General features: G+C 49.3%; 1 protein-coding gene across 2 annotated transcripts in view; it reads left to right on the top strand.

Annotated features, from left to right (window-relative positions):
• Positions 1-5,075: 5,075 nt before the first annotated feature.
• LOC134349122 (protocadherin-10-like) overlaps positions 5,076-15,412 on the top strand; it is a 45,685-nt gene continuing 35,348 nt past the window's right edge. Inside the window, exons 1-3 of one of the 2 annotated variants that reach the window (XM_063053010.1) lie at positions 5,076-7,580; positions 13,644-13,702; positions 13,856-13,941. In XM_063053010.1, the coding sequence (XP_062909080.1) occupies positions 5,091-7,580; positions 13,644-13,702; positions 13,856-13,941 (2,635 nt within the window). In that variant the 5' untranslated portion in view covers positions 5,076-5,090. The remainder of the gene's footprint in view (positions 7,581-13,643; positions 13,703-13,855; positions 13,942-15,412) is intronic. The other variant, XM_063053011.1, reaches the window with a different exon arrangement.

Genomic DNA, 15,412 nt, shown 5'->3' with positions numbered 1-15,412 from the left:
CAACACATAATACAGAACAACACAGGCAGCAGTAACAGAACAGAACAAGTCAACAACAGCAAAGCAAACCCCTTTCCCACCCTTCCGCCCTCTCACACAGGCCTCAAACCTCAGGACAGGCCACCTCCAGGCCTCCAGGCCTCCAGTCCTTGGGCCTGGAATCTCAAACTCGCAGGCATTGGGCCTTCAAACTCCAGCCTTTGGCCTGGGCTCCCAGACTTGGATAGTGTCTGATAAACGATCTTGGGTCTTGAATGATGATATGGGAGCTAGCTTAGTTGGGAATCTTGGTCGAACTACTAGCATAGTAGTTAGCGTGAGGCTATTACAGCTCCTGGCGTTCCAGAGTTTGGGAGTTCAATTCCGGCGCCATTCTGTAAGGAGTCTCTATACATCCTCCCCATGGAATGTGTGGGGATTCCCCGGGTGTTCTAGTTTCCTTCAACAGGCCAGAGATGTTCTGGGTAGGTTAGTTATCATGATAAATAGACCCATGATTAGGTTCGGGCTAATCGGGGTTGTGGGGTTGCTGGGGTGGTGTGGCTCAAAAGGCTAGAAGGGCCTTCTCCACGATGTACTGCCACATAAGTAAACAAACAAATAAATTAATTAATAGAAAGATAGACAGGTAGGTGACTCAGCAAATAGATAAATAAATAAGCAGGTAAGTAAGTAAATAGATAAATCGATCGATTGGACTAGTTGTGCCAAATTAGCGTTCGTTTTGGGCAAGGCTGTGAGGCACAGACATGATAAAGTACCGGACAGATCACACTTGTAGTACTGTGAGAAGGTTTGGGCCCCTTATCTAAGAAAAGATATGCCAGCATTGGAGAGGGTCCAGAGAATGATCCCAGGAATGAAAGGGTTAATGTATGAGGAGCGTTTGATGGCTCTGGATCTGTTCTCACCGGACTTTAGAAGAATTATGGGGGATCTCATTGAAAGGCCTAGATAGAGTGGATGTGGCGAGGATGTTTCTCATGGTGCTGGAGTCTAGGACCGGAGGGACTGACTCAGAATAGAGGGTCGTCCCTTTAGAATGAAGATCAGGAGGAATTTCTTTAGCCAGCGAGTGGTGAATCTGTGGAATTCTTTGCCACAGATGGCTATGGAGGCCAAGCCATCGGTTATATTTAAAGTGGAGGGTGATTGGTTCCTGATTAGTCAGAGTGTCAAAGGTTATAGGGAAAATAAATGAGCCATGATGGAATGGTGTAGCAGACTCAATGGGCTGAATGGCCTAATTCTGGCTACTTCAGCTTACGGTCTTATGGTTTGAAGAAAGATTTACATTGATAGAGCCCAGTTCAGTACATAATAATGTCCCAAACCCATTTTCCTCCATCAAAGTTCTTCCAACTATAGCCATGATACATGTATTGGAAGAACATTAGTCGGTTTGCGGAGAGCAATTTCCACCACAGCCATAGATAACGAGGATCTCTCCCTCTCTCTCTGGCTATCCATCCCATAGGATGATGATGGTTCCTTTCAGTCAGTTAGTGGGGTAGTACCACTCCTCAGAAAGGAACAGCGTGTGCATGAGTGGATTTTAGGTGAGTAGGGGGTTGCACAGGTCCAGACCCACCCTCTCGACATCCCCTCCCGGATCCAGCGGCATGGTGGGGTCCAAGACGGCGGGGGGGAGTTCTGTTGCAGTGAATGGCCAGACCAGGCTTTGATGCAAGGGATGCCCTTTCCGCGCTTCACGGCACGTGTTTGCTAGATGGCTGTTGACCTTATGAGAGGCTTCATCCGCCCTTTGACAGGTCTTGTTTTTCATCCTGCAGGGTGTCTAACCACCCTCCTCACCAGGCAAGCCAACCACCCGACCATGCGACAGGTAGTACTGGGTTACATGGTACCAGTAGCACTCAGACCAGTGACCTGATAACAAGGATCTACTTTCAGTATGGACATGAGGGATGGCATGGCCCAGAATGTGGAACAACAAGCAAGATGTTGTAGGAACTCAACGGGTCTGGCAGCATTTGTGGGGGCAAACAGACAGCCCACATTTCAGGCTGAGAACCTTCATTGGTTCAAGAGCCTGATGTTTGAGGGGTAATAACTGTTCCTGGACCTGGTGGTGTGGGTCCTGAGGCTCCTGTACCTTCTTCCCGATGGAAGCAGTGAGAAGAGACCATGACCTGGATGGCTGGGGTCCCTGATGATGGAAGCTGCTTTCCTGCAACAATGCTCCATGTTATAATGGTAATGGTGGGGAGGGCTTTACCTGTGATGAACTGGGCAGTATCCACCACTTTTGTAGGATTTTCCTTTCAAGGGCATTGTTTTTTCCATACCAGGCTGTGATGCAGCCAGTCAATATACTCTCCACCTCATATCTATAGAAGTCTATCAAAATGTTGCAAACTTCTAAGGAAGTAGAGGCATTGTTTGCTTTCTTCATAATCGCACTTACGTGCTGGACCCAGCTGCTGTTCTGCTTTTGGGTCAAACAGACTCTATATTGCCTGACACCCAGCGTATCAAATATGAGGCACTGTTCATCAAGGCCAAGCAGTATCTATAGGAAGAGGCGCAGTCGACGTTTCAGGCCGACGGGTCTCGGCCTGAAACATCGACTGCGCCTCTTCCTATAGATGCTGCTTGGTCTGCTGCGTTCACCAGCAACTTTGATGTATGTTGCTTGAATTTCCAGCATCTGCAGAATTCCTGTTGTTTGAGATTCGTTCATCAAGGTTGCGTTTAGCCACACCCGGTCATTGGCTTCAGCATAAACATTCTGTAAGTGTAAATTTGTTGAATGGTCTTTATGAGAGGGATTGAGTTTAATATTTTATCAGAAATTTGCCACCATTGACAGTACAACCCTTCCTCTGTATTTTAAGCGACAAAGCAACACCAACTCCAAGGGATAGGACATGTCATCGGGCGCCTAATCCACGTCTCCCAAACAGATCCTTTACTCCCAGTTGAAGGAAGGTCAGGGGCTCCTGGTGGGCAAGTGAAACGCTTCAACGATAACATCAAAGTTATAAACACGAGAAATTCTGCAGATGCTTGAAATCAACAGAAAAGCATGCAAAATGGTGGAGGAACTCAACAGGTCAGGCAGCAGGGAAATGAATAACGAGTTGACGTTTCGGGGTGAGACCCTTCTTCAGGACTGGAAAGGGGGGGGGGTGCGCTACCAGAATAAAAAGCTAGGGGGACGGAAAGGAGGATAGTTAGAAGGTGATAGGTGAAGCCAGGTGGGCGGGAAAAGTGAAGCGCTGAAGGGGGGTGATAGGCAGGTGAGGAGAAGAGATAAGAGACCAGAGTGGGGAATAGAAGACTAGAGAACGGGGAGGGGGAAAATTTGCGGGAGGAGAAATCGATGTTTCCTGTTCCTCCAGCATTCTGTGTGCGTAAATCAAAACCAGCTTGAAGAAATTCAACGTTACATCTAAAAACTGGGAAGACATTGCACGCATAGATACACCTGGAAGAAATCTGTTCATGAGGGAGATGTGCTACACAAGAACGACCTCGGCTGAACCATAGAGAACAAACGACAGCTGGGAAAGGAGGGACTGAGCAATCAAACAACCCAACCAGTAACCACAGACACCTCTTACTCTTGCCCACATTGCACGAGAATATGTAGTCCCTGGATCGGTCTCTACCCACTAACAGGTACCATTCTCGACTCGAATGACCGCACTATTGTTACTGCAAGTGGATTACAACCTGGTCTGTACGGACTCGCAGAGAGCGAGCTGAACACACACATGTTAATTAAGACTAATCAAAATAAAACTCAGATGTGCTAATCTTGTAAATTTTATTTGCATTTCAGTGAAAAACGCCATTTTATCAACAACTGCCCTCAAAAGGCTCTTTATTGTTGTTCAGTTATGTGCGGGCAAACTTGGACTGAGATTGGAAAAAGGCTAAATCTGTTCAACAGACACAAAATGCTGGAGGAACCCAGTCGGTCAGGCAGCATCTATGGGAATGAATCAACAGTGGACGTTTTGTGCCCAGACCCTTCATCGGGAATGGAAAGGAAAGGGAAAGGTGCCAGAATAAGAAGGTGGGGAAGGGGACGAGGACAAGGTAGCAGGTGATATGTGAAACCAGGTGGCTGGGGGAGGGAATGAAGCTGAGGAGTGATGGGTGGAAAAGGCAAAAGGGCTGGAGAAGAGTCAATCTGATAGGAGAGGAGAACGGACCATCGGGAGAAAGGGAATGAGGAGGGGCACAGAGGGCAGGTGATAGGCAGGTGAAGCAAATAGGTAACAAGTCAGAGTGGGGAATGAAGGAAGAGGGAAGAGGGAGTTAAAATTACTTGAAGGAGAAATCGGAATATGAGCTGTTGCTTCTCACCTGTGGCGGAAAAGGACCGACACCACGGATTGGGAATCTGTTCAGTTTCAAGAGAAGTTAAATCGCTTAAGACTCGGATTTCAAGGCAAGTTCAAGTTTATTGTCATTCAAACATATACCGCCAAACGAAACAACGTTCCTCCGGACCAAAACTACAGAACACAGTATTTATAACTCACACAAAACACATGAAGTAATATTACCGGAAATAAATTTACAAATAATAACATGTATTCCAGAAAATATATTTGTTTTTTTAAAATTGAATCGCAAATGGGAATGGTGGTTCCGGAACGGAGCTTTGGCACATTAGCCACGTGCAGCCTCGCGGGTGAACGGGCTCCTTTAGAAACTGTTAGCGCGGTTCCTCCAATGAGGCGGGGAGCCGGTGGTCCCACTCCTCCCCTCCTCCCTCCCCTCTTCCCCTCCTCCTTCCCTGTCTTAGCGTTAAGCACAGTAGTAAGGCAGAGAGGGGGCGAGCGAGCAGCAACGCTCCGAACATCCCCCACGCTGTCAGTACAACAGTGGACCGGCGGCAGCGGGAGATGTGGGGAGACGCGCTTGAAATGGGCAGCTTTGCGCCCATGTACGAATTCGAGATGTCAGTGCGCCGACTTGGCCCGGTTAGGCTTGCCTACAATCTCAACACGCGAAAATAAAGTTTTTTTTTATGTTTGCGGAAGAGGGAGAAAAAAATAGATTTGAGTTCACTTGCGCAAGCGACGGAGGGAGTCTGGGCCATTGCTGTTGTGATGTCTGCTTCGGATGGGAGCCGCTCTTTGAACGCGTTCGTTTTATCTCTGCTGATCTTGCTGGGGATTTTAGAGGGAGCTTCCGGACAGATTCGGTACTCTATTCCCGAGGAGCTGAAACACGGCGCTTTCGTTGGGAATATAGCCGATGATCTGGGACTCAACGTGGCCGAACTGTCCGCCCGCAGGTTCCGGATGGTTTCCAGTACCAGAAAGCCATATTTGGAGGTGAATTTGGAGAACGGGATTCTTTTCGTGAACGAGAAAATGGACCGGGAACAACTCTGCGGTATTAGTCCCACCTGTTTCCTCAACCTTGAAGTTGTGATCGAAAACCCCTTGGAACTGTATCAGGCTGAAATCGAGATTATGGATGTTAACGATAATGCCCCCAGTTTCCCGCGAAACCACGTTAGGCTGGAGATCACCGAGTCGGCGGCTCCGGGAGCTCGGTTTCCCTTGGAAAGTGCGCAGGATCCGGACGTTGGCACCAATTCTCTCCGCACCTACCGCCTGTCGCCGAACGAGCACTTTCTCCTGGACGTTCAGACTCGCAGCGAGCGCAGCAAGTTGGCCGAACTCATCCTGGAGAAACCGCTGGACCGCGAGCAACTGGCCCTTCATCGGCTGGTGCTGACCGCGGTAGACGGCGGGACACCCGAGAAATCCGGTACCGTTCGCATTACCGTAGCCGTGCTAGACGCCAATGACAACGTGCCGGTCTTTGACCAGACCGTGTATACGGTGAGGATGAGGGAGAACGCTCCCGCTGGGACCCTGGTCATCCAACTGAACGCCACCGATTTGGACGAAGGGACCAACGGCCGCGTCGTTTACTCGTTTAGCAACCATGCCGACGAGAGGGTGCGGGAACTCTTCACGGTGGGACCCCAGAGCGGGGAGGTGAGGGTGAAGGGAGCGCTGGATTATGAGGAGGTCCCCGTGTATGAGATCTTCGTACAGGCGAAAGACCTGGGTCCGAACGCCGTGGCGGCTCACTGTAACGTTATAGTGGAGATCGAGGATGAGAACGACAACGCGCCGCAGGTCGTGTTGACATCCCTGTCCAGCCCCGTCCCGGAGGATGCTCCACCGGGCACCGTCATCGCCCTGATCAGCGTGACCGACCGCGACACCGGAGCCAGTGGCCGGGTAAATTGCCGATTGCTCGGCGGCCTCCCGTTCAAACTCTTGCCGTCCTTCAAAAAGTATTACACGCTGGTCACCGATCGTCCGCTGGACCGAGAGGCGGTGCCCGAGTACAACATCACGGTGGCGGCTAGCGACGGGGGAAGCCCCTCGCTCTCCAGCAACACCACCATCGCCGTTCGAGTGTCGGATGTCAACGACAACGCACCACGATTCACCCGGCCGTCTTATACCGTCTACATCACGGAGAACAACGCGCCGGGCGCCTCTATCTGCTCGGTTACGGCCGTGGACCCGGACCAGAACCAGAATTCCTACCTCTTTTACTCCCTGGTGGAGAGCAGGATCCAGGGGATGTCTATCTCCACCTACGTCTCGGTGAACTCCGACAACGGTAACATCTACGCTCTGCGCTCCTTCGACTACGAGCAACTTAAAAGTTTCCAGATCCAGATTCAAGCGCAGGACGCCGGGTTCACCCCGCTCAGCAGCAACACGACTGTCAACGTCTTCATCCTGGATCAGAACGACAACGGGCCGGTGATCGTGTCGCCCCTGGCCCGGAACGGCTCGGTGGCCGAGGAGACGGTAGGGCGCTGGGCGGAGGCGGGCGCGCTGGCGGTCAAGGTGACGGCGGTGGACGCTGACGAGGGCCAGAACGCCCGGGTCTCTTACCGGCTACTTCGGGCCAGTGAGCGTGGCCTGTTCAACTTGGAGGTGCACACGGGGGAGGTCAGGTTGGCTAGGCGCTTCGGGGTCAAGGACTCCAGCCAGCAGAGGCTGGTAGTTCAAGCCAAGGACAACGGCGTGCCCCCGCTCTCCGCCACCGTCACCATCGTATTAACGGTGGTGGATGGTCTAGTTCATAGCAAGCCGGAACTGACCAGCGAACCGGAGCCTCACTCGGATTTAACCCTCTACCTGATCATCTCCCTGGGCTCCGTTTCGTGCCTGTTCCTGGTCGCTATTGTGGTCTTGGCTCTCATCAGGTGTCAGAGGAATCGAACCCGCGGGCACGCCAGCCCGGTTATCACCTGCTGCTCCAAACCTTGTCCGGGTCGAAGGAGGGACTCCGGCGAGGTGTATCAGAAATCCAATGTCAATGTCCAGCTGGCCGCAGGTACAAAGGGAACCCCGAGCGGCTCGGAAGCTGGCGGCTGCCGACTCCCTTCCCAAGCTTACTGTTACAAGGTGTGCCTGACCCCGGAGTCGGCTAAAAGCGACTTCATGTTCCTCAAGCCGTACACGCCGCAGAACAACCAGATTGAGGGGGGTCGCGACGCCCGAGTGACGGCGCGCCAAGGTCCGATGGCCGGAGTCGCTTCCAAAGCATCGGGGGAGGTGAGCCTGCTGACCCTTCAGGAGCCTGATAAGATTTCTTTTTCCTTTAACAACCGTCATTCTATTCCATCCTCACGTACATTAAAACCCCAAATGAGGAGGGTACTGTCAACGGGCCTCGGGCGAACAGAGAGATTAACTTCAAGTTCATTGACATCTGACTGTACATATATATATACAACCAAACGAAACAACGTTCCCCCTTACCACAGTGCATCCAAAAACATATACTACACAAAGCACATAAAACTAAATATTATTACAAATTATTTAGAAAATATAATTCAAAATGTATGTAATGCACAGCACAGGTAAACATTACACTGTAAATAATAAGCAACTCTGTCCTAGTATCATCGTTGAGCTAAACGCTGCCAGGGGTAACCTTTTTAAGGAACTGTCTAGTCTCACAGCTTTCGATCTTCCTCCACGCCTCTCCGGCAAGTATACACCTAGTTCCTCTTTGAGTGAACAACGTACAACACGCTTGAGGAACACAGCAGGCCGGGCAGCATGTGTAGAGGGAAGTGGGCTGAGGATGTTTCGGGCTGGCTGCCCATTTTCTTCCATAGGTGCCCTCTGCCCCGCTGAGTTCCCACAGCATCTGGTGGATGGTCCCGGCCCGCAACGTCGACTTCCACAGGGCAGAGTTCCCCCAGCATCTTATGCGTTGCTCCAGATCCCAGCATCTGCCATCATCTCTCGTGTCTCCCCTTTGAACGCCCTTACCGTATTAAAGTTCACCGTCTTCAAGATCATAACTTACCATCTGAAACATCTCCTAAACACACCCCAACATCTTCCTTGCCCCCACCCAGTTACCCTCACACTGTAGCAAAACGTTTTGTCGGTGAACTGTATGAAATGTAAAATAAACTCTGTCAATCGCAACTCGCAGTATCAGTTTCCGGTCAGGGCTAGGCTCCGCTCCGTTCTTCCCTACTGTCTCCTATGTGCCTCCATGCCCACTATAATATTTCCGATAATGGCAGTGCTTTCTTGATATTAAAGGAATCATTGTCTGTGAGGTTAGCGGAGGAAAGCTCGCTGGTGTAAAAGATGATCCTAAGGTCTATCAAGTGGGGAAACAGCTAAACGGTAACCATAAAGTATAAGATGACCAACTCTTAAATTCCTGAAAATTAACAGTTTCGTGTTAAAGCCTACTGTTTGAAGCTACATCTCACACAGATATATTTTTATTTAGAGATACAACACGGCAACAGGCCCATACACTCATGTGACAAATAACCTACTAACCCGTACGTATATGGAATGTGGAACCAAGACACCCGGGGCAAACCTACTCGTACAGACTCCTTAGAGTCCGCGGCGGGATTGAGGCGTGTCGCTGGTACTGCAAAGCGTTACGCTAACCCCTACTCTACCGTGCCTTCCAAATATAAGGGACGAATCACGCTGGCGTTTTATTGGCCAGGAAAGGGAGGTGCGGGACAGGTTTCTTTTGACCTGCTGCCGTCCATGCACATCAGATCGCTCTCCCTTTAATCTGACGATTAACCCAGGACCTTAGCGTTCTGTCCTTTGTGTATTTTCTGACAATGGCAAGAAATAACATTAAAAGGTATGGTATAAAAGGCGACGGTCCCAATGTTGAGATATAGTGGGCCGAAGGTTCGCGCTGTATGATGTATGACGTGTGTAAATGTACTTTGGTTAGAGATAGCACGGTAACAGGTCCTTCCTGGCACAGAGCCCACGCCGCTCAATTACACCCATGTGACTAACTAACCTACTGACCTGCACGTCTTTGGAATGTGGGAGGACACCCAAGCGGTCACAGGAAGAACATAACGCTTTACAGCGCCAGCGTCCCGGGTCCAACTCCCGCAGTTCTCCGTGATGCAATTCGATGTTCTTGATGGTGTCCTCGAATATTGTGTACAGTTTTGGTCTCCAAATTTGAGGAAGGACATTCTTGCTATTGAAGGAGTGCAGCGCAGGTTCACGAGGTTAATTCCCGGGATGGCGGGACTGTCATATGTTGAAAGATTGGGGCGACTGGGCTTGTATACACTGGAATTTAGAAGGATGAGAGGGGATCTGATTGAAACATATAAAATTATTAAGGGATTGGACACGCTAGAGGCAAGAAACATGTTCCCGATGTTGGGGGAGTCCAGAACCAGAGGCCACAGTTTAAGAATAAGGGGTAGACAATTTAGAACAGAATTGAGGAAAAACTTTTTCACACAGAGGGTTGTGGTTCTGTGGAATGCTCTGCCTCAGAGGGCAGTGGAGGCCAATTCTCCGGATGCTTTCAAGAAAGAGTTAGATAGAACTCTTAAAGATAGCGGAGTGAAGGGATGTGGGGAGAAGGCAGGAATGGGGTACTGATTGTGGATGATCAGCCATGATCACAGTGAATGGTGGTGCTGGCTCGATGGGCCGAATGGCCTACTCCTGCACCTATTGTCTATTGTCTCCCACAGTGCAAAGACCTGCCGGTTAGCGGGTTAATTCGTCATTATAAATTGTCCAGTGATTGGGCTAGGTGAGTTGCTGGGCGGTGCCGGAAAGGCCATTCCTGCGCTGTATCTCTAAATAAATAGGTAAACTGTAGTCACTTTTAATCGTTTCATTGCATCCAACTTACAAATTAATTTTTTGGTAAATTACTTCACAAGATCATGAATAGAATTCCAAGCACGCCCGAAATATATGTTGGTACAGAGCACTGGCAGGCCGTGAGTGTTCTAGTACAGTACTATAGAGAACAGCCTTCGCCAGCTAGCGGCGGGGTGCCATTTCGGGTTCTCCTGGACTGCCCGTCAACCAAGTGATTGAGTGGATCACTTCAGGGTTTCGTTCAGAGTCCAACCGTATTAACGTGGGCCCGGAGTCACATCGAGATAGAGGGGGAGGGAAGAAGTCCAAAGCGACGTTAGCATTCAGTTGGAGAGGGCTAGAACATAAAAGCAAGGATGTGATGCTGAGAGGCGTTATAAATCAGGCTACACCTGGAATACTGTGAGCAGTTTTGGTTGCGTTATCTAAGATGTTCAGGCATTGGATAGGTTCCAGAGGAGGTTCATGAGAATGATACCGGGAATGAAAGGGTTAAGGTATGAGGAGCTCTGGGCCTGTACTCGCTGGTTTAGTAGAATGAGGAGGGATCTAATTGAAACCTCTCGAATATTCAAAGGCCGAGATAGAGTGGACGCGGGGAGGATATTTCCTGCAGTGAGAGTGTCTAGGACCAGAGGACTCAGAATAGAAAGATGTCCATTTAGGACAGAGACGAGGAGGAATTTATTTAGCCAGAAGGTGGTGGAATTCATTGCCACCGAAGGCTCTGGAGGCCCAAATCACTGGGTATATTTAAAGCAGAAGTTGATAACGTTTTGTTTAGTAAGGGTGTCAAAACTTATGGGGAGAAGGTTGGATAACGCGGTTGAGAGGGATAATAAATCAGCTGCGATGAATGGCGGAGCAGACTCGATGCGCCGAATGCTGGAATTCTGCTCCCTATTCTTATATGGTGTTAAGAGACCTCACCCTTTAGGACCTAGACAAGTTAGCAAAAAAAAACTGATGCTGCGAGTTCTGATTAACCGGATTTACATTTCCTGTCCGCTGAACAGGGATTTGAACCCGCGACCTCTGGGTGGACGATCCGGAGCTCTGAGCCTAAACAGCAGCCGCGCTTCCCCCAGCTCAGCTGAAGTTATCCGACTCCGAACGCAGAGACGGGGCCGGAATGGGGCCGGGTGGGCGTTGACTGTCCATTGACACCCACGGATTCCGAGGGAGGCATTGCCTTCAGAGGAAAGCTTACTCTTTTCACTGCCCGCTACTTCTTTTGATAAAATCTTTTCTTGAGTAGACAGATTTGCACTGAGTGTCCTTGTATTAGAGCGACGCGAACAATTCGCGGCAGGTAATCATCCTTTCTTTCACGCTGTGCTCGTTATCGCCGAGACACAGCGGGGTGCTCGGGCGGGGAGTAGAGCTATGAAGACTGGCAAACGTGCCTTTTCAATGTCACCAGACTGGTCCGAGTTGTTTTGAAGATAAGTTTTCCACATTATAATATCACGCAGGCATACGTAAAAAAAAGGCCAGTCGGCCCATCATGTCGAAGAGCGCTCATTTCTTAGCCCTCTCCTATTCCATCATAGGCCTGCGTTTTCGCCCGAACAAGTTTTGGGAGGGCAATTAAACTGGGGAGGGGGACCCACCCGTCTAAATTTTGCTTCCGGTATTCTATATGGCGCAACCTACGTGCTAACGGAACTCTAATAAGTGTGACTACACTGTATGCACTGTATTTTGCACCTTGCCCCAGAGGAACGAGGTTTCGTTTAGCTGTATACGTTTGTATGGTTAACTGACCATTGAACTCGAACTTGAAATGCGATTACAATTGAATCCTTTGACCCCACCCTCCATTCGATGGGCTGAATGGCCTAATTCTGCTCCTATGTCTTATGCTCTTGTATTTTATGATGGATTCCATTAAGAAGTCATCGGCTGTCACATCTTAGAATTCTTTGCTTAATTTCTAATTAGTTCACTCCAGCTTGCGATCGGAACGTTATTAATTTGTGTATGTTGGGCTATGGAGTTGAACAGGCCATTGCTAGTGACATCGTCTTTATTGAACAAATCGATCTGAATCACGCTGTCCCTTTCACCACATCTACAAATCGATGCAGCTGTGGTTTTCTACCAGCGTGTTTCACCGCAAACAGAATTAATATTCAGCGCGACGAAGAGCGCTCAGAAGCTTTGATGCAAACGTTAATTCTTCTCTGCCGTTTATTCTTCTCTGTTTGGCCGTACCGTCAGGCCGATAACATCAATTAATTCTGATGTGCAGAGAGAGAGAGAGGAAGAGAGAGAAGATGTTAGGGAGAGAGACAGAGAGGGGGAGAGAGGAGGAGAGAGAGAGCAAGCGTAAATGACCGACAAAGAGATAGAATGAGAGAGAAAGAAAGCGAGAGCAAGAGAGAGACAGAGAGAGGGAGAGAGAATGAGAGAGGGGAGGGAGAGGGGGAGAGAGGGACGGGAGAGCGAGCGAGAGAGAGAGAGAGAGAGAGAAGATATTGTACGCGAGAGGAAAATATCCCAATTCACTGCCCTAGGTTATTCTTCGCGTCAGCTGCATAAACGAGGCGCATTACTGAAATGTGAATGTGGAAATTAACTAGATCTTTGCGCAGAGAGGATTTTTGAAAAGAAAGATTTCGGACAGCTGACGCGGCGCCGGCGATGGTTTAATAAAACGCACATTTAATTAACGTCAAACTTAATCCAATCAATATCATTAGCTTCAGAGAGGAGCATGAAAACCAAAATTGTCCACTTTATAAACGTACTTTGTACTCTGACCTTGAAACGCTTTTACCATGAGCGCTTTGAAACATAGTGTTACAGTTAATCCATGCATTTGGCATTGGCATCGCTTCCTTGGCGTTTAACCCTTTAAATGATTCCATGTGAATGTGAAACTGGGCCATCCTGTTTAAAAAACAGCTCTCAGATAGTATGAAGCCTTATTTGTTGGAGTTTAGAAGACTGGGGTGGGGAGGGGAGATCTCGTTGAAACCTATGGAATATTGAAAAGCCTAGGTAGAGTGGCCGGGGAAAGGATGGGGCAGACCCGCACCAGAGGGTACAACCTCAAAATAGAAGGACATACATTTAGAACAGAGATGAAGAGGAATTTTATTTAAGGAATTCATTGTCAGTGGAGGCTAAGTCTTTGGGTCTATTTAAAACAGAAGTTGGTCGAGTTTTTGAGTCAAATGTTACGGGGAGAAAGCAGGAAAATGGGGTTAAGAGGGGTAATTAATGTGCTATGATGGAATAGGGGGTAGACTCGATGGGGCAAATGGTCTAATTTTCCTCCTGTGTCTTATGCTTTTACCCCGCACTTATCTGCACTCCGGCCGATTCAAGTTTGTGTTGGTGGTCTTTACAAGGGAGGGAAGACAGAAACGGCCACAGTGAACCTCTCCTCCTCCACCCAGAATCTTCCTGCGTTGTCTAACTCGATGACTAAAGACACAACAAACAGCCCCTTGTTATGTTTTTCAGGTTAAACAACAAAACACTGACTACCATTGTCCGCCCTGCCAGAGACATACAGAGAGCAGGTACTAAACCCTTCCTTCAGTGACATGTTCATGCATCCATCATGCCTTTGTCTTTGGTTTAGTGTTGTATCAGTTGGTTGTTTGTTCATTCTCCAAGGTGTTGTTTATTTACCCACTTCCCCTCACACTGTGTTTACTTGTGTCCATCCACAGCTCTTGGGACCCCGAGGCGAATCGAGTCCAACCGGATGGGCAGACGCGGGCAAACAAACGGCAAGCGGCCGTCCCCACTCCAAGCGGTGAATATCGAGGGCATGCGCGGGCGGGGGTGTGGGGAGAGGGCCTGGCAGAGAGAGAGAGGGGGGCAGAGGGAGAAAGGGGGAGGGGGAGAGAGAGAGAGAGGAAGGGAGGGAAAAGGGAGAGAAAGAGAGAGGGAGAGAGAAAGAGAAGGAGAAATGCAGACGGAGGAGACAGAAGGCAGGCAGAGATAGAGGAGGGCAGAAAGGCAATTAGAGAGAGACCGACAGCCCGAAAGAGAGAGAGAGAGAGCGACAAAGGGAGGGAGCGAGAGAGAGGAAGGCAGGCTGAGGTAGAGGCAGGCAGAAATGTAATCAGAGAAAAAACAGATAAGCAGACAGAGAGAAGAGAGTGAGGCAAGCATACAGAAAGAGAGTTTGGCAGACTGAGAGAAGGAGAGATAGAGAGGGGGACAGCATGTGTGGACAGGCAAGCAGAGAGAGAGAGAGAGAGAGAGAGAGAGAGAGAAGCAAACTCAGAGGCAAGCATACAGAAAGAGCAAGGGAGAGGAGGACGGGAAGAGGGAATTAGAGTGAGCGACAGGAAAAGAGAAGCTCACAGAGGCAAACATACAGAAACAGAGAAAGAGAGCGGGGGGGGGAGAGAGAGAGAGAGAGAGAGAGAGAGAGAGAGAGAGAGAGAGAGAGAGAGAGAGAGAGAGAGAGAAATACAGAAAGGCAGCGGGGCAGCGATAAAACACCCGATCTCTGTACCAAGCAGCGACTCTGTAAAAACATATACACAACATAAACATCATTTTCTACACGTATTGTGTCAAAACAGGTCTAATTATAATTCAGCGATGGGAGAAATATAACAAGCTTCCCCAGTGAAAAGAGCATCTTTCACTGTTGCAGAGACCAAGATTTTAATTTTATTTCAGCGTGGCTGTGATGGACGGGTTTGGGCGAGGCGAGTTAGTTTCATTATTGGTGATTTAAATATTTATGCAATTTTGTCTTTTCTGTCACCGCCACGTTATTTTCGACTCCGGAAGGTAGAACTTGCTCCCCCGATGTTTCCAAAGGGTCCTTTGTTTCCGATGGAGGAGGACAGGGACAATTTATTGCTTTTAGACGAGATAAAGATGAAAGATTTATTCTGTGGTTTGTAAACGGGCTCCGGGCTCGCTGCCGGCGGCTCCGAGGGGTCTAATCAGATACATCGGTCGCTACAGCGGACCCCGAGGACTGAATCCGAGCCCGTAATCTGTGTTAAAGTAAAATATTTACTATCCGTTTACTAGTTACTGAAGCAGATATTTCAGTCCTTGGGTGCCCGCTCGGTGGAAGATGGCAGCGTGGTAAAACTAGGCAGCACCGTTCTGCCCAGTGGTGTAGGCTGTTGTGCTATTGCCTCTGGGCTGTGTGGTCTGCGCGGGGACGGGCGTGAAGTCTCCGTCTCTCGCATGCAGAAATACAGGGAGTCTACCGATTTCACTCACGGCACCAAATGATGCCCGTCTTCCACTTC

Source organism: Mobula hypostoma, chromosome 7 (genome assembly GCF_963921235.1).
Source record: "Mobula hypostoma chromosome 7, sMobHyp1.1, whole genome shotgun sequence".
NCBI lineage: Eukaryota > Metazoa > Chordata > Chondrichthyes > Myliobatiformes > Myliobatidae > Mobula > Mobula hypostoma.
This window is presented reverse-complemented; position numbering and strand designations above follow the sequence as displayed.